The 19,200-nt window shown below is 43.8% G+C and overlaps 1 protein-coding gene across 2 annotated transcripts in view; it reads right to left on the bottom strand.

Annotated features, from left to right (window-relative positions):
- DNAH9 (dynein axonemal heavy chain 9) overlaps positions 1-19,200 on the bottom strand; it is a 285,309-nt gene that overhangs the window by 104,515 nt on the left and 161,594 nt on the right. For both annotated transcript variants that reach the window (XM_027516812.1, XM_027516811.1), the window contains exons 42-45: positions 17,040-17,201; positions 15,987-16,183; positions 11,121-11,283; positions 10,116-10,239 (exon numbers count right to left, since the gene is read on the bottom strand). In XM_027516812.1, coding sequence (XP_027372613.1) covers positions 10,116-10,239; positions 11,121-11,283; positions 15,987-16,183; positions 17,040-17,201 — 646 coding nt within the window. The remainder of the gene's footprint in view (positions 1-10,115; positions 10,240-11,120; positions 11,284-15,986; positions 16,184-17,039; positions 17,202-19,200) is intronic.

Below are 19,200 nucleotides of genomic sequence, written 5' to 3'. Positions count from 1 at the left end.
ATTTTCCCACTACAATGACAGAGCCGAGTATTTGTGACAGAGGCCATATGGTCTGCAAAGCTGAAAATGTTAACCTTCTGACCCTTTATAGAAAATGTGTTTCTCTAAGGCTCACCCAGGTTTATGTGATACGTTTTTTTAAAAATTTATTTTATTGACGTGTAGTTGATTCACAATGCTGTGTTAGTTCCTGTTGTATAGCAAAGTGTTCAGCTATACATATACATACTTTCTTTCATATTCTCTTCAATTATGGCTTATTTCAGGATATTGAATATGGTTCTCTGCGCTGTACAGTAGGATCTTGTTATCGATTCTGTGTATAATAGTTTCCATCTGCTAATTCCAAATTCCTAGTCCATCCCTCCCCTTGCCTCCCCCCTGACAGCCAGTCTGTTCTCTATGTCTGTGGGTCTGGTTTTGTTTCGGAGATTAAGTTCATTTGTATTCTGTGATACCTTTAAGTGCCAAAATATTGAAAACACTCAGGCCATTGTCACGTGATTCCCAAAATCCCTTAAGAAGAGCACCAGATGGAATCGAGCACCTCTGAATTGGGAGCAAAGTTTGCGTTTTCAGGCTTGTTCCTCCAATTTCTCCTGACAACATTCCTGTCATTTACTGTGCGATGTAGGTAGTCATGCTGAAAGCAGGAGACTGAACTGCCAGAGGGGATTTTGTGATGTCAACAGAGGCAGAGGCTATTTAAATATTTGAAAAGTTTCCTCCTGAGACCTAAAGTTGGGAAGCCTTATTTCTGCCGCCAAGTGCAGAAAGGCTCCATGCGGTCATTAACATGTCCTGATATTTTGCAAGTCAGACTCATCATCATTTTTGTGTGGTCTAGAGATCCCACAGCTGCTCTGGGGGGAGGAGATCCTGATAGTTTAAGATGGATCTTGTCTGGAGCTTGGTGATAAAAAAAGGGCAAAGCTGAGGGTTATTCTCTGTGAACCAGTCAACTTTGCACTGGCTTAAGGTCTTTGACCCCACCCAGGAATAATATTTTTCAAAACATTTCCCTGGTTTCAAGAGAGAAAAAATAGGGGGTGTGGTGACTGTCTCAGGACCCTTGGCCCTCTGTTCTACGTGGCTGGAAACTTTCTCAAAGCACATGTCCAGAAATAATACCTAGGGATTTCCCTGGTGGTCCAGTGGTTAAGAATCTGTGCTTCCAATGCAGAAGACATGTTGGATGGGGAACTAAGATTCTACATGCTACAGGACAACTAAAATTTAGCAGAGCCAAAAAATAAAAAGTAATACATAACATGGCACATCATCCTTCTGATATTATACACTGTCGTTCAACAAATACCCCTTGAATGCTAATTATGGGCCAGGAGTTCTGTTCAGAACTGACAATATAAATGATGACAATAACAATCTTTACAGAGGGTTATAATTACACCAGCCATCTTTTACTTCCTAAGTTGAGTGGTAAGTATTTAATCCTTATATTTTGTATCTCTGGATTATTTCATAACAAAAAGTGCACCAATAGCAGACATCACAGTCTCTGCCTTTCATAAGTTTGCAATGTCGGTGCAATACAGCGGTGGTGTGTGCAAGCACCGAGGGCCAGGGAAACACACAAGGGTGTTTCTCGTCCTCGAGGTGACAGTGGATTAGTGAAGATTTCCCAGAGAGATATTAGAACACCCAAGGTAAGTCTTGTACTATGGGTAGAAGTTAATCTAGACAAAGAAGGAGAAGGGCACGAGGTTCAAAAGGAACAGTGTGAGTCAGTAAGGATGTCAGGGCACAGTAGAGTATGTTATTTCAAGGAGGTAGGAACTGCTGCATTATAAGGGGCAGGTAAGCCAGCAAGGAAGGAAGGAAGCAGGTCAAAGGCGGATTTGTTTTGTTTTGCCTTTCTGTACAAGACAGCTTATCCTGCATTCACTTAGGAATTAATGAAGGAATTATGGTTTAAACAGACCTTTTTGGAAGCAGCAAGGAGAATGGATTGTAGTGGAGCTCCCTGGGATGAAGGGAGGTGAGTTAAGAAGTGTCTTCAATGTAAGCTTTTATATATAGGATGGATAAATAAGGTCCTATTGTATAGCACAGGCGATTCCCAGGTGGCTCAGTGGTAAAGAAACTGCCTGCCACTGCAGGAGGTGCAGGAGACACTGGTTCAATCCCCGGGTCAGGAAGAGAAAATGGCAACCCACTCCAATATTCTAGCAGGAAAAATGCAGGGATAGAGGAGCCTAGTGGGCTACAGTTCATGGGGTTGCAAAGAGTCAGACATGACTGAGCATGCACACACACACTCACTGTGTAGCACAGAGAACTGTATTCAGTATCCTGTGATTAATGATAATGGAAGAATATAATATATATATTTATGAAAAAATGTATATATATCTAGATCGCTAATTACCGCTGTACAGTGGTTACTAACACAACATCGTAAATCAACTATTCTGTTGTTTGTTGTTGAGTTGCTAACTCGTGTCTGACTTTTTTGAGACCCCGTGGACTGTAGCCTGCCAGGCTCCTCTGTCCGTGGGGTTTCCCAGGCAAGAATACTGGAGTGGGTAGCCCTTTCTCCCTCCAGGGCATCTTCCCAACCCAGGAAGGATCCCCTGCATTGGCAGGCAAATTCTTTACCATAGAGCCACCAGGGAAGCCCAGCTATACTTCAATAAAATAAATTAAAAAGAAAAAGATGTGTCGGCATTTGTTGAAGAAAGAGATGAAAAAAACCAGTGGTAGCCGTGACAGAGAAGGATGGATTCAGAAACAGGGGTTGAAATTGGTGGCAACTGCTTACCTGTTGGGTACAGGTGGTGAGGGAGAATATAGTAATGTAGGAGAATGCACAGAGACCTGGTCTCAATGTGTATGAGGATTTAGTACTACATGAATTAAAGACAGGTTGGTTACTCAAGCATCTTTTTGCATTATCCTTTGGGCATTTTTGTTTGGCAGCTGGAGCCAACCAGGTGCTGGTTTAGATTTCCATGGCTTATGGGGTGGATGCACCTTATAAATAGATCCACTGAGAGCAGAAAGGATGTTTAGAAGACCTGGTGCGTGTTTGACAGCTTCTCTTTTGCCCTATACTTTGTCTTTGTTCCTTCCAGGGAAATTGGGTCAAATACGATTTGTATAAAACACAGATGGTCCATCAGGAAATCCAGTTCCAACTGCTCGTGGGAGAAGAACTCAATGCCAATATCGTTACAAAAACCTCCAGACTCCACATTCTCATGGGATGTGTGCAGATCACTAATGCATCAACCCGGCATCTAATCCTAGACCACCCGGAAGACCAGGGGAATTTCTTCATGTTTTAATAGGTTGGCCAAAAAGTTCATTTGGGTTTTGCATATGATATTACAGAAATACCCAAACAAACTTTTTGACCTACTCAATATATTCCAAGAGGAGATTTGGCCCACATGTACAAAGGACAGGGATGAAGAGGCACGTGGCTTTGCAAGAGAGGGGACTCAATTGTTCATAAACTATTTCAATAGACCACATAGGGGCTACTGACTAGAACATGGACGCTTAAAAAATGATTTTTGAATATGTGAGTAGATGCAAAGTGATTTAATTTGAGCCACAGAAGAGGAGCATTAATTTTTGAGTGAACAATTAAACCTTTTGAAAAGCAAAAGGAAAATTCCAAAACAAGATCCTGAAGTAAAATGAAGTACGAAATCTGGGAAAGTGAGGAGAGGAAAAGACACCACACCTGGTGCAGACCAGGTCTCTCAGCTGGGGCTGCAGTAGAATGGGCTTTCTGGACTGCTGGAACCTGGAGGCAGAGGTACGCTCCCAAAAAGCCAGGAAAAGATTCTATTTTCTCCATTTAGATTAAGATGGAGCCTTGCTGTGGAGGAGGCGATGGCACTCTACTGAGCCTGGTGGGCTGCAGTCCATGGGGTCAAGAAGAGTCGGACACGACTGAGTGACTTCCCTTTCACTTTTCACTTTCATGCATTGGAGAAGGAAATGGCAACCCACTCCAGTGTTCTTGCCTGGAGAATCCCATGGATGGAGGAGCCTGGTGGGCTGCCATCTATGGGGTCACACAGAGTCCGACACACCTGAAGTGACTTAGCAGCAGCAGCAGGGGCTTTGCTGATGCTGAGTTTGGTTCAAGGGCCAAGAGAGGACAAATTTTGTAGACTTTTAAAATATCTGGATTTGATGGTCCATGTACATTATTCAGGAATTATTATATAGGACAACAAGGACATAGTAGGAATTGAACTTTTCAGATTCGGCAAGGGCCAATATTTCATGCATCGTTTCACCAGCAGCTTCAAGAGCCCCGTTAAGGACTCTGGCAGCCAAAGAAAGAAACTGAAAGGCTTCATTCAGTCTGATTTGTGTCGCCACCCTGCTTCTTATACAATTATATGGCTTTTGCTAATTGAATCAGAAATTTGATTTAAACTTTAACTTTGAGCGTAGGATTTCTTACTGTCAGTCTGCAACCAATCTGAGATGCAAGTGGCGTAATGATGGGTTCTGAAATGTTTGGCTAGTGTCAGAAGTGGGGTTTACCAATCAAGTGCTGAATTAAAAATACAGTTTGATCTTGGAAATGGTGTCAGGAATTCAAGGGATGAAAGAGTGAGCTAAAGAAGTGTGGGAGGAAAGCAGATAGCCCACTGAGCCCACTTTAAGTCACTGAGGAAGATGAATCACTGGAGTGTTAAATCAGTGGAATTCACTCACTGTACCTTATCCTCAGTCTAACAGGATTTACAGATAACTAGAGAGAGATGAGCTGATGACAAGATAGCCCAATGCATAGTTTTCTAGTAGTTTCCTTGCCTCTACTTGTTATCTTTTGGAAGAAAAGCTATGACAAACCTACACAGCATATTAAAAAGCAGAGGTATTAGTTTGCCCACAATGGTCTGTATTGTCAAAGCTATGGCTTTTCCAGTAGTCATGTATGGATGTGAGAGTTAGACCATAAAGAAGGCTGAGTGGTGAAAAATTGATGCTTTTGAACTGTGGTGTTGGAGAAGACTCTTGAGAGTCCCTCTTTAGAGTTTCAAGTCCCTTGAGAGTCCCTTGCTTGAGATACAGCAAGGAGACCAAACCAGTCAATCCTATAGGAAATCAATTCTGAGTATTCATTTGAAGGACTGATGTTGAAGCTGAAGTGCCAATATGTTGGCCACCTGATGTGAAGAGCTGACTCATTAGAAAAGACCTTGATGCTGGGAAAGATCGAAGGCAGGAAGAGAAGGGGGACGGCAGAGGATGAGACGGTTGGATGGCATTATGACTCAATGGACGTGAGTTTGAGCAAGCTCCAGGAGATAGTGAAGGACAGGGACGCCTGGCGTGCTGCGGTCCACGGGGTTGCAAACAGCTGGACACGACTGAGCGACTGAGAAACAACACTATGCTATCTGGGCTTCCCAGGTGGCTCAGTGATGAAGAACCCACCTGCCAGGGCAGAGATGCAGAAGACTTGGGTTTGATCCCTGGGTCGGAAAGATACCCTGGATTAGGAAATGGCAACCCACTTCAGTATCCTTACTGGACAAATCCCATGGACAGAGGAGCCCGGTGGGCTACAGTCCATAGGGTCACAAAGAGTCAGACACTACTTGATGACTGAGCATGCACACACAGGCACTGTGTTATCCAAGAATGGAGTGGCTGCACAATCCCATAAAACTAAAAACTAAGGGGATGACAAGGCCCTGAGGAACCTCTGTAACTCTGCCTGGATTGGCAGTAAGTTAATTTCTAGTCAGAAATTATCTGACAGGGAAAATTACAACTCAGATATGCTCAATTCTCCCTGTCAAAACAGTAAGAAAAAAGGGAGGAAGATTAGAAAAGTATTACTTTTCACTGTATCTCCATATAGACATCTTTAATGCAAATCCTGTTTTTGTCTAAAAGCCATACAAAAGAAATATGAGCTTGAAATTCCATGACTTTGGAGCAGATTGACTGCAGTAAGTTTTCACTGGGCAGGGTTTCAGAAATTCATTTGACTTGAACCAAGTTGTCTTCCAAATGCAAAATTAAAAATATTTCATTGAGGAATAAAATTTCAATTAGTAAAAGTGTAACGTCTCCTGTCTCAGACGTTATTATAGGAGAAGGTGACCCGGCTGGACTGGAGCCAAATGAGATACAGAGTGAGTCTGCAACTTGGCTGGCATCTTCAAAGCTGTAAGTCTTGAGAAGCACAATTCAACCTTTTTGATCGTTTTAGAAATTAGACTTTAGGGCACAGCTTCAGGGTGGAAGGGCAGTTAGACCCGTATCTCATTATTTGGTAAAATAATAAAGGGTGAAGCAGTGTTGGAGCTGAAGTACTATTGTAGAAGGTGGTGGGATGTTAAGAAGACAGTATTTAAGAAAAGGACAGGGCTTCAAGGGCTTCCCTCATAGCTCAGTTGGTAAAGAATGCGCCTGCTATGCAGGAGACCCCAGTTTGATTCCAGGGCCAGGAAGATCCACTGGAGAAGGGATAGGCTACCGATTCCAGTATTCTTGGGTTTCCCCTGTGGCTCAGCTGGTAAAGAATCTGCCTGCAATGTGGGAGACCTAACTGGAAGATCCCCTGGAGAAGGGAAAGGCTACCCACTCTAGTATTCTGGTTTGGAGAATTCCATGGACTAACAAAGCTAGTGGAGGTGATGGAATTCCAGTTGAGCTATTTCAAATCCTAAAAGATGATGCTGCAAGAGTGCTGTACTCAATATGTCAGCAAATTTGGAAAACTCAGCAGTGGCCACAGGACTGGAAAAGGGCAGTTTTCATTCCAATCCCAAAGAAAGGCAATGCCAAAGTATGTTCAAACTACCACACAATTGCACTCATCTCACACACTAGTAATGTAATGCTCAAAATTCTCCAAGCCAGGCTTCAGCAATACATGAACTGTGAATTTCCAGATGTTCAAGCTGGTTTTAGAAAAGGCAGAGGAATCAGAGATCAAATTGCCAACATCTGCTGAATCATCAAAAAAGCAAGAGAGTTCCAGAAAAACATCTATTTCTGCTTTATTGACTCTGCCAAAGCCTTTGACTGTGTGGCTCACAATAAACTGTGGAAAATTCTGAAAGAGATGGGAATACCAGATCACCTGACCTGCCTCTTGAGAAACCTGTATGCAGGTCAGGAAGCAACAGTTAGAACTGGATATGGAACAACGGACTGGTTCCAAATAGGAAAAGGAGTATGTCAAGGCTGTATATTGTTATCCTGCTTATTTAACTTATATGCAGAGTACATCATAAGAAACACTGGGCTGGAGGAAGCACAAGCTGGAATCAACATTGCCGGGAGAAACATTAGTAACCTCAGATATGCAGATAACACCACCCTTATGGCAGAAAGTGAAGAAGAACTAAAGAGCCTCTTGATGAAAGTGAAAGAGGAGAGTGAAAAAGTTGGCTTAAAGCTCAACATTCAGAAAACAAAGATCATGGCATCCGGTCCCATCACTTCATGGGAAATAGATGGGGAAACAGTGGAAACAGTGTCAGACTTTATTTTTCTGGGCTCCAAAATCACTACAGACGGTGACTGCAGCCATGAAATTAAAAGACACTTACTCCTTGGAAGGAAAGTTATGACCAACCTAGATCGCATATTAAAGAGCAGAGACATCACTTTGTCAACAAAGGTCCATCTAGTCAAGGCTATGGTTTTTCCAGTGGTCATGTATGGATGTGAGAGTTGGACTATAAACACAGCTGAGCACTGAAGAATTGATGCTTTTGAACTGTGGTGCTGGAGAAGACTCTTGAGAGTCCCTTGGACTTCAAGGAGATCCAACCAGTCCATCCTAAAGGAGATTAATCCTGGGTGTTCATTGGAAGGACTGATGTTGAAGCTGAAACTCCAGTACTTTGGCCACCTGATGCAAAGAGCTGACTCATTTGAAAAGACCCTGATGCTGGGTAAGATTGAGGGCAGGAGGAGAAGGGGACGACAGAGGATGAGATGGTTGGATGGCATCACCGACTCAAAGGACATGAGTTTGGGTAAACTCTGGTAGTTGGTGATGGACAGAGAGGCCTGGCAGAATGCAGTTCGTGGGGTTGCAAAGAGTCAGACACGACTGAGCAACTGAACTGAACTGATACGGTCCATGAGGTTGCACAGAATCAGACACGGCTGAGCGACTTTCCCTTTCACTTTCTCTGGTAGTTCAGTGGTAAAGAATCTGCCTGCCAATGCAGGAGACACAGGTTCGATCCCTGGTCTGGGAAGATCCCACATGCCTGGGAGCAACTAAGCCCATGCACCATAACTATTGAACCTATGCTCTAGAGCCTGGGAGCCACAGCTATTGAGCCCATATGCTGCAACTATTGAAGCCCAGAGCCCTAGAGTCCGTGCTTCACAGCAAGAGACGCATCACAAGGAGAAACCTGTGCACTGCAACTAGAGAAAAACCTGAGCAGCAACAAAGACCCAGCACAGCTAAAAATAAATAAAATAAATTATAAAAAAGAGAAAAGAACCACTTATTGGATTGGGGGAGGAAAAGTGTAAGAGTTAATAAGCAAATTCCTGGACTGAAAGGTAATTTGAATTAGGCAGGTTGGGAAAGAAATGAGAATGTGGAGTCGGTGTAGTGGTTGGAACCAGCACAGCAAGGAACCTGGGACTCTGGTCCTCATCAGGGAGAAGCCAAAGTCTTCTCACAGAGCCTGCTAGTGCATGGTCCAAACCAGGGACAGGGGCTCATCGTGGAAGTGACAGTAAAACGGCCCTGGGTACAAGGGAACAAAATGCGAAGCAGTCAACGATTGTGAAGCTGTGAAGTTCCTAGAGACCGCATGGGAGGAGCCATCCTGAAAGGTATTTTATATGACATGGAACAGACTTTGGAGAATCACACTGTGATCTTGGTCCTTGGACATTACAGACTAAGGAAGATTTAGTCAGAGGTGGGGAGAAACAGGTTTTCTGAAACGCTGGAAATCTGGAGGCAGAAATTGTGTTCAGAACACCTGTGCACAGACTATTTTATCAGCCCAGATGAAGAGGTGGCTTTGTAGATGTGAAATTTGGACTGAGTCAAGAAATAATATTCTCTTTTTAATTAATATAAATATATACATCTCTCCCCAAATTTCTGAAAATGCATAATTTTTGTACTATATTGTCTTATCTTCTTGGGTATGCATATATAAATACATATACCTTAAATTTTTTTCCCTAACACTTAATATTTGTTTATTTGGCTGCATCTGGACTTAGTTGCCATCAATTGCTCCAAGGCATGTGCGATCTTAGCTCCCCAACCAGGGATTGAACCTATATCCCTTGCTTTGTAAGGCAGATTCTTACTAGACTACAGAAGTCCTTAAATATATAGATACACACATATATATATCTTGTGTATGCATATATACATATTTTTATATATTAGTATATGTTTATAGATACATATATATGTATACATAAACTTTTTTTTTCTTGAATGGCTGACATAAGTCCTGAATCCCTAAAGAAATAAGGACAGCAAAGTATCAAGAACTGAACTTCCAAAAAAAAAAAAAGAATTGAACTTCCCAGTGAAGTCCTATTTTGCATTCACATTGTCACAGGGACATTGAGACAGCCTTTGTCAAGTTCTTTGTAATCTAAGAAAACCATCCTCTGTCCGTTTTGCTTCTACTTTGTTTGCATCAAGTTCTGAGTCCTTGGTTAATTAAACTGGCAACCTCACCTTGCCCTATTGTCTAAGTTTTGTGGGTGCACATTTTCTGTGTATCTTGCAGCTAACACCTAACCTCCCTGAAATACTGCACACGTTCCATCTCCTCTGTCTTGGGTGTAGGAGGGAACACCACCTTCTCTCTGGACTCAGCAGGTCAGCCGGCCCTTCAGCTGCTCTTCTTCCTATTGTCATATCCGGTCCCACCTAAGGAAGCCCCAAGAATACTGTCTGTTTGGAGTGTAAGGACAGTGAAAGCCAGCAGGCCCAGCACCAGTCCTCGAGGGACCTTCATGAATTAAGTCTCCCCTGTATTGGTTTTCTCCCTCATTTCTGTGGCCTTGCTCTTCTGACCTTGAACCAAGCCTCCACCTGGGAATGTCTCTGACTCCAGCAGGAATTCATTAGAGATATTCAAGTACAAAGAGTCTCTTACCAGATGCCAAGAGGTCGTTGATGAACACGAGGAACTTCTCGTCAGCCACTTGGGCATCGGTCATGAGAAACACGGTGCTGAGGTTCTTGACCCCGGCTTTCAGGCACAAGCCTGCCAGGTCCGCCTGCAGAAACCACGGCAGAGATCTCTGAGAAGAGGGCCTCCTTGAAAAGAGACCCCCACCCACTTTTTAGGAACGGGACCATTTTCTTGTCTGTTCTCACAGGAAATAAGGAAAGACGGCAATGGGAGGGAAGGAGGAGTGTGACTTTGAACTCACAGGCAGAAAAATATGCCTCATTCCCAGGCCTTGATCCCATAGATGGAAAAGTAGAATAAACAGTGGTGATCTTTAATTCACACAACCACCGTGGCTCCTGAACGAGTTTCTAGGACTCCTGCCTTGTGCAAAGAGACATGAGCTTTCCAAAGACAAGGATGGTCCCCTGTTCACCTGTGTTAACTTATATCATCACACAAGTGAATGACTTGCCCCAGGAGGAAAGCAAACGCTCTTAGTTCTGACAGAAGAGTCACCACGTACTTGGGCCTCCAGGCCTGGGTAGATGACTATATCTTATGATAGCAGAGTTTTGTGTTTTTTATGACTAGCTCCAGGAAAAGACTTGTATTGTAAAAAATATATGTACATGGGGGAACACACAAACACACTCACACATATGCACACACAATCATTTGGTAGAAAATTTGTTGTTGTTGACTTTGATGTATTAATAGATGTGCTTCCTATTTGGGTGAGAGCTGAGGCTCTACAGATGTCACTAAAGCAGTGGAGGTCTCCCAGATACAGAGCTTGGGAAGGCCAGGTTCTCAGGCAGGGTCTAATGAGCCCCTCCAGCCACCAGCCCAGAGTCCAAGAAGAAAGTGGACAGACTCTGAAGAGGAGATTCTGGGCGAGGGAGCCGAAGAGCTAACGCAGGGTGACAGGGAGCTGGGCAGCTCGGGAGAGGCTAGGTCTCCTCCTGCAACCACCGACCCTCCTACCTTGAAGTCCGGGATCTGGTAGCCTCTCCGCAACGTGATCTGGAATATGTCCATGGAGCTGACGAAAGCCGCCAGCCGGGTCAGGCTCTGCTTGCCACTCCCCCCAACGCCGACTAGCAGAGCATTTCCCCGGGGGGACTCCAGGATGCGATTAATGTGGCAGCTGAGAGAGAAGCAGAGACACAGGGCTTCGATCAGATTCCCCTCTGTCAGGAGCAGGTGGAATGGTCTGGGGGGACCTGGAACCCTTGCAGGCACATCCTGGGCTGAGCTTGGGAAGACTCAGTTAAGAGGTCGACTAAGAAAAGATGCACAAGGTGAGAGTTGCAAGTTAAGTTTTATTGGGGGCAAAATGAGGACTGCAGCTCGGGAGACAGGGGTGCAGAGACCTCTGAGAGGCTGCTCCAAAGAGGTCGTGGGGAAAGATCGCTAGATAAGATTTTGGTAAAGAGGGAGTTCAGAGCAATCCAAGGTTTTCTGCTAGTCTTGAGGAGCTGATGTCACCGTGAAGGGATTCAGTGCTTTTCTAGATATGAGGTGATGCAAGGATTGGGATCATGAAATCAGTTTCTGAAAATATTTATCTAAAGACCTGTTCCACCAGTTTCCTGGAGCACAGAGTGCCTCACTCTCCAACCTGGACTCTCTTCAGGGGGTGTTGAAGGTCCACAGTTGTAGCAGAACAGGGTTCAATCTCTGCAAAGGCAGAGAGCAAATGCCCTTGGCAAGCGCCAATTTGTAGTTGACAATGGTCCCCAAGCTTGGCCTCGCCTCTGGCCCGAGTGGACTAAAGTCTCCCTACTCTGCTTTAAGCCAAAGCCTCTGGTGAAGCACAGGTGGTGGAGGAAGAGCCCAAGGCAGCCAGGAGGGGTTTGTGATGGCAACAGGAAGGGCCTGGGGTTATATCTCTAATTATGTCCACAGGATGAATTCCTAGTGAGACAGTTTTCACGGCTTTTGATAAATGCTGAAAAACTGCACTCCCCCACCCCATTATGCTGCTGCTGCTGCTAAGTTGCTTCAGTCGTGTCCAACTCTGTGCGACCCCATAGACGGCAGCCCACCAGGCTCCCCCGTCCCTGGGATTCTCCAGGCAAGAACACTGGAGTGGGTTGCCATTTCCTTCTCCAATGCATGAAAGTGAAAACTGAAAGTGAAGTCGCTCAGTCGTGTCCGACTCTTATCGACCCCATGGACTGCAGCCCACCAGGCTCCTCCGTCCGTGCGATTTTCCAGGCAAGAGTACTGGAGTGGGGTGCCATTGCCTTCTCCACCACCCCATTATGGTGGCACTAATTTCTTCTTAGGTAGAAGTAGTCAAAAGTTGAGTCTACTATATTGGAGCATAAGAATATGTCAGATTGTATGAGTTGAATTTGGAAGTTAAGCCCATATATTTGGGGATGGATAGCACAGTGATGCAGCCACTGTGAACAGGTCGTATGTCACTAAATTTATCTAGTGACATTTTATTCCCCTAAATATTCTTTCCAGGTGCCCCAGTGGTAAAGAATCTGTGTGCCAGTGCAGAAGAGGAAAGAGACTGGAGTTCAATCCCTGGATCGGGAAGATCCCCTAGAGAAGGAAATGGCAATCCATTCCACTATTCTTGCCTGGAAAATTGCAGGCAAGTAAACGAAAGCTGAAGATGTACCACAGTACAGCTGGAGGAGTCTGGCTTACTGAAGACTGGACACACACACACACGGACAGAAGAGCCTCGCATGCTACAGTCCATGGGGTTGCAAAGAGCTGGGCATGACTGAGCACACAATACAACAAATATTCAGGAGATTTTCACTGACCTACTTTAGCTCATTTTATGATTTTACTTTTGCATTTATAATTACTCAGTTTTGATATTCTGTCTTGTATCAGACAGATGTATACTTCTCCAGATCTGTTATTAAACCAGAGTTTCTAGACATCTGAAGAGTGTGTATTCTCAGCTTACTTTCTCTATGGTGCTAGCGCATTGAAGGGATTCAAGAAGTTTTTGTTAAATTGAAGCAGAACACCCAAGACCTTATCCTAAGCATCACATTTGGGGGTGAAGAAGTTGCAAGGAATCATCTGCTTTGTGTCTATATGAGAAAGGGTTGCCTACGGTGACAAAAGGAGAGATGGTGGTGCAAAAATGTCCAGGCCCTTTCTTCAGATTCAAAAAAAGAGGGGCGGAGTGCGGGGATGAACTGATGAAGGTGAAAGAGGAGAGTGAAAAAGTTGGCTTAAAACTCAACATTCAAAAAACAAAGATCATGGCATCTGATCCCATCACTTCATGGTAAATAGATGGTGAAAAATGGAAACAGTGACAGACTTCATTTTCTTGGGTTCCAAAATCACTGCAGATGGTGATTGCAGCTATGAAATTAAAAGACGCTTGCTCCTTGGAAGAAAAGATATGACAAACCTAGACAGCATATTCAAAAGCAGAGACATCACTTTGCCAATGAAGGTCTGCATAGTCAAAGCTATGGTTTTTCCAGAAGTTATGTATGGATGTGAGAGTTGGACCTTAAAGAAGACTGAGCTTCGAAGAATCGATGCTTTCAAACTGTGATGCTGGAAAAGACAAGGAGATTAAACCAGTCAATCTTAAAGGAAATCTATGCTGAATATTCATTAGAAGGACTGATGCTGAGGCTCTAATACTTTGGCTGCCTGATGCAAAGGGCCAGCTCATTGGAAAAGACCTTGATGCTGGGAAAGACTGAGGGCAGGAGGAGAAGGGGATGACAACCATGGACGATGCCATGGTTGGATGGCATCACTGACTCTATGGACGTGAATTTGAACAAACTCAGGATGACGGTGATGGACAGGGAGGCCTGGAGTGCTGCAGTCCATGGGGTCACAAACAGTCGGACACAACTGAGCAACTGAACAGCAACAAGGGATGAACTGATGAGGAGAGAGGCAGGCAAGGGGAAGGAAAAACTCAAGTAGGTTCTGTGGGCCGCCCAACACCCAGCTGTATTCTGGAAGGCCTGAAGTCAGTTCAGCATGGTCCATGCTATTCTATAGCTAAATGGAAATGCATCATTAGAGCTGAAGCTTTCAAAGAAGAATGGTGAAGTCTGCAACTGTCAGCATCGGACGCCAGCTGGGGGATTCATTAACAACCTCTGATGAGGGCAAAGGACTCTGCATTTAAATCACAAAATCTGAAAGGAAGATCAATATTCTAAAGGGTGCCTGGGCTAGAAAACCAAGGCAGTCTGAGTTAAGCCCATTACTGAGCTTCTGGGAGATTAAAAACAAAAGCTGAAGATGTACCGCAGCACAGCTGGAGGAAACTGGCTTATTGAAGACTGGACACACACACACACACACACACACACACACACACGAGAGAGAGAGAGAGAGAGAGAGAGAGAGAGAGAGAGAGAGAGAGAACCAATAAGATGTACAAAAGAAGGGGCATGAGAGAATTTCCTTTTTTTTGTTAATAAACATGAAGTGATTCTAAGAGGAAGAGGAGGAGGCAGAAAAACATACATTGGAGCAAACGAACAAAGAAAAAGACAAAGATTATGCCAAAAGCAGGAGGAACAATCTAGTGCAAAGCTTTCCAAAGAAGCAGAATGAGAATGTGCTGGAATGGTGAAGGAAGTTGGTAGGAGAGAAAAGGTGCTTTGAGGGAAAGAAAACAACATCAAAAAGACAAAGACTCTAATCTCAGGGACTGTAATGCAGCGTAAAGCCCTCGACAGGCAGGACCCTCAAAAATCCTTACTTTCTGGAGGAGCAAACCGAGGCTTGGGGCAGTTGTGTCCTTTGCACAGTACTACTACCCGTCAGTGGCAGGATGAGGACCTGAACTGGGGCCTGGCTCTCAGCCGGGCCTGTGGGTTCCTGGGAAAGTGTGTACAGACTCCATCCTGGGCGCTGTGTGCAGTGGTGCCCGTAAGCTTAGTTATCTGTGCTTCTCACTATATTGTTTGGTGCAGAGAAATGTCACCGGCATGGAGTGAGGGGAGAAGGAGGGTCCCTACGTCTTTCTAGGCCCTGGGGCATATAGAAGGGGGAAGAAAAAACACACTTTCCTTAACCCAGGGATCAGTTAGGTTTCAGTAAGAATTCGGAAGTGGAAGACCAAGTGGATTTTGCTGTTGGAGACCCTGGGCAGCAGGGGGCAGGGTGGAGTGATTGTAGAAGGCAGGAAGGGTGGTAAATGCAGCTCAGGTGTCAGTACATACTGTCTGGGAGGTTTGGAGACCATTCTCCATGGTTCACTTGATAGCCTGTGTGCTTAGGGCATGCTCAGTCATTAAGTCATGTCTGATTCTTTGTGACCCCACGGACTGTAGCCCACCAGGCTCCTCTGTTCATGGAATTTCCCAGGCAAGGATACTGGAGTGGGTTGCATTTCCTTCTCCAGGGGATCTTCTCGACCCAGGGATGGAGCCTGTGTCTCCTGCATTGGCAGGTGATTCTTTACCACTGAGCCACTGGGAAGCCCATTCACTTGACAGGAGCAAGACTTAAAAGGACAGTTAATTTTTGAAACGTGTGCACTTAAAACTTTCGATCTCACTGGACTAGGGTGGGTTGGGAATACAGGTCCTCAGCCCTTCTGCTGCCTTATTTGATGACCTCCCATTCTCCCCTGGTGTCACTGTGGTCAGGACCAGGATTGTGAATGGCAACCATGTGCACAAATCCTGTTCCTCCAGAGTCTAACACGACACTGCCCCCCAAGGTCAGTGGCAGAAGCTGCTCTACCAGCTGCCATCTCGACCTTCACGGCAGAAGCAGTCACTGCTTTCCCGATTTTATCTAGGTGTCCTCAAATGCCCCAGTGAGACCTGACACTGGGAAGGGGAGACAGCTGAAGAAAGGCAAGGAGAGAAGCACGCTTACACATGGCGCACGGCGTCCTCGAAGAGCACCAGGTCCATCACCGTGTTGACTTCGTTGTGGCTCTCCAGGGCCTCCACCAGCGTCTGGGTCAGAAGTTCCCACGACTGGACAGGCATGTACTTGGGCTCCCCGATACCGTGTGCAAAATGGCAATACACGTTCAGGCTTTGGGTCTGCTCCACAGTCTCTCCAAGGTCCTGGTGATGAGACACAGGGGCAAGGACCCTCCTGACCGACTCTTGGGTCTGCTCCCACACAGAGTGGAGACAAATCTTATTATGTATAAGAAAATAAAATACCCAGTACCATTCACCTGACTTAAAAGACAGGGGGTCTTTGTCTCGTCACTACCAAGCCATCCTTGAAGTTTCAAAGGGACAGCTATTCTTTTTATAATCCAGAAAGGAATTGTTTACTTATCAAAACCCAAATACTTGGGATTTTGAGAGGTGGAGATTGTTATGAAAGTGAGTCCAAGAAAGAACAGGCTTTCTAATGCATCAGGAGGAGTTTATGTCAGCTTGAGCAATTGTTCCCACCTGCCACTCTTTCCTTCTAAGGTTCAGACTGGAGGACTCACTTGGGAAGAGGGTGATCAGCATGCTGTTCAACAGCAGGGGCATAACCCAGGAAATACATTTTAAATCACTATTTAAATAAATCTTCAGTCTCTAGAGTTGTTCCAAATGTTCCAAGTTTCAGACTTGTTCCAAATTTCCAGCCAATAGCAGTTCCAAAGTGGCTGGCTCTGCAGAGACGAGACTCTGAATTTCCAAGGATGCTGGTGTGTCAGATGGGATGACCAATTTGGGGAAAGGACAAGGATATGGTCAGATGGTCTTCACAGGCCTCACAAGACTGAGATTCTATAGTTAATTTGTATCTCTTCTTGCCCCAGAATTTTCCACTTTGTCACACTAAGGACAGACTTTCTTTCTTTATCTAAATATGATTTTCTTCAATTTAAGGGCTGGATTTTTATCATTTTGGTGATCCTTGCATAATCACTATTCTTTTTCAGATGTAAGCAGAAATTCACAGGGCAATACTCACATCAAAAATTTTCTTGACCACGTCTACCTGGATCTTATCAAAAAGATCAAGGTCTTTCTCTTCCACCATCTTATCCCGATAAACCCGATTCGATTCGTGCAGATAGAGATTTACTAGGTCCTGTGTGGACTTGACACATTCCACGGAGGAGAAGAGAATACCCTGTAAGGAGAATAAACAGCAAAAAAAAAAAAATAATAACATGAATAGCAACTTAAAACTTCAACAGTTACTATTGATGGAAGCCAGTTATGCAACAGGCACTGAACTAGATGTTCTGCCAGACAAAGCTCACTTAACCACAGTGATGAACCTACAAAGTAATTTTTACAATAGTTATTCAGCATAAGGTGAAGGGTGAGATTCAGAAAGAAAGCAAGCGTGCTCTACAGTATAGGGTAATAAGTGGCCTTAGTTCAAAACCACACAGCTTTGAAGCCAGGTCTGCCTGACCTGAGATCCTGGAATTTCAACCACTACTTTCCAAATCACCACAGAAATGGGTGAGGTGGCTTCTTGGCTGTATTTCAACTCTACAAGTGCCATTTTGAAAGCTAATCTGGGTGATGACTGTTAATTCAAATCAGAAGGACAACAGAGGGCTGGAAGGAACATAGCTAACTTTTACAGGTCAGCAATCTAGTTATTCACCTCTAGTAAGTTCTCCTTCCTATACACCTCAGGGATCATTCTAAATATTTACTATTCTTTTCAAATGTCCATCACTTCCCTGTTACTATTAGCCAGTGCTCCAACCTCCTTTATGGAAAAATGGACACCACTGAGGTCAGAGCCTCTTGACAATTTCAAATCCTATAACTTAAAGCTCATCAATGCCTTCTTTGCCCTCACTGACTTCTGTCTTATCTTACAAGAAAAGGAGTCCTTTAATTGTACGTCATTACAGACAGAATGGGCTTCCCCGGTGGCTCAGATAATAAAGAATCTGCCTGCAACGAGGGAAACTTGGGTTCGATCCCTGGGTTGGGAAGACTCCCCTGGAGAAGGGAATGGCTACCCACTCCAGTATTCTTGCCTGAAGAAATGCATGGACAGAGGAGCCTGGTGGACTACAGTCCATGGGGTCACAGAGTCAAGACACAACTGAGCAACTAACACTTTCGCTACAGACAGAATGATGCTCAGATTCACCTGCATGGCATGAAGATCGGGTCATAACAAGAGGTGAAAGGCTGACAATTAATGATCTAAGTAGCCATGTCAAGAAGATAGAAGAACAAGAACAAACTCATCTCGATCCTAGAGTAAGTAGGAAGAAAGAGATTATAAAGAAAAGAGCAAATTTTAATAAATTTGTATACAAAAATGTATCAAATAGAGATAACCAATAAATTCAAACACATAATATTGACATACGTCTCTTTTTCAGTTTCTTTGGAAAAGACTAGCACAATTAGCCCTAGTCTCTAGCAGGGCTGATTGAAGATAAAAAGAGAAAAACAGAGAAGGTACACATAATCAATAGCCAGAACAAAAAAAGAGAGCACATGTCAGACAAAACAGATACTTAAAAGATAACAACAGGATACTGTAAACAATTTTATGCTAATAAATTAGAAGCTGATGACACTGACATCTGACCACAACTGATGCAAAAAGAAGGAGAAAATGTGAATTGCCTAATACGTATTTAAAAAATGGAATTTATAATGGAAAATCTTTCACAAAAAAACTCCAGATGGTTTCATCACTAAATTCTTCTGACATTTAATGAAGGTACAATACAGTGTCTTAAAAAATCTTCCTGAGAGTAGAAATAGAGGAAACGGTTCCCAATGCATTTTATGAGGACTTCATAACCTTAGAACACTGGAAGAAAGAAAAATGATAAGAAAATCATATTAATATAGGTGCAAACATTATAGAGAAAAAAATAATGAATGGAATCCAGAAAATAAAGTAAGTTCAGCATGTTAACAACTCAGTTGGGTTGATTAATAAAAAATAATCAATGTAATTTATCCCATTTCCACAAAAAAAAGAGAAAAAGATAGATACAGTGATTTCAACAGATATAGAAAAATCATTTAAGTTTCAACATATATTCATGATAAAAAAAAAACTCTTAGTAAACTATAAACGGAAAGAAATTTTCTTAAACTGGTAAAGAGCATCCACGAAAATCTATAGTAAGCATCAC

The sequence above is a fragment of the Bos indicus x Bos taurus genome, chromosome 19 (genome assembly GCF_003369695.1).
Source record: "Bos indicus x Bos taurus breed Angus x Brahman F1 hybrid chromosome 19, Bos_hybrid_MaternalHap_v2.0, whole genome shotgun sequence".
In the NCBI taxonomy this organism is placed as follows: Eukaryota; Metazoa; Chordata; class Mammalia; order Artiodactyla; family Bovidae; genus Bos; species Bos indicus x Bos taurus.
The sequence above is the reverse complement of the archived record's forward strand: the minus strand, read 5'-3'. Positions and strand labels throughout refer to the sequence as shown.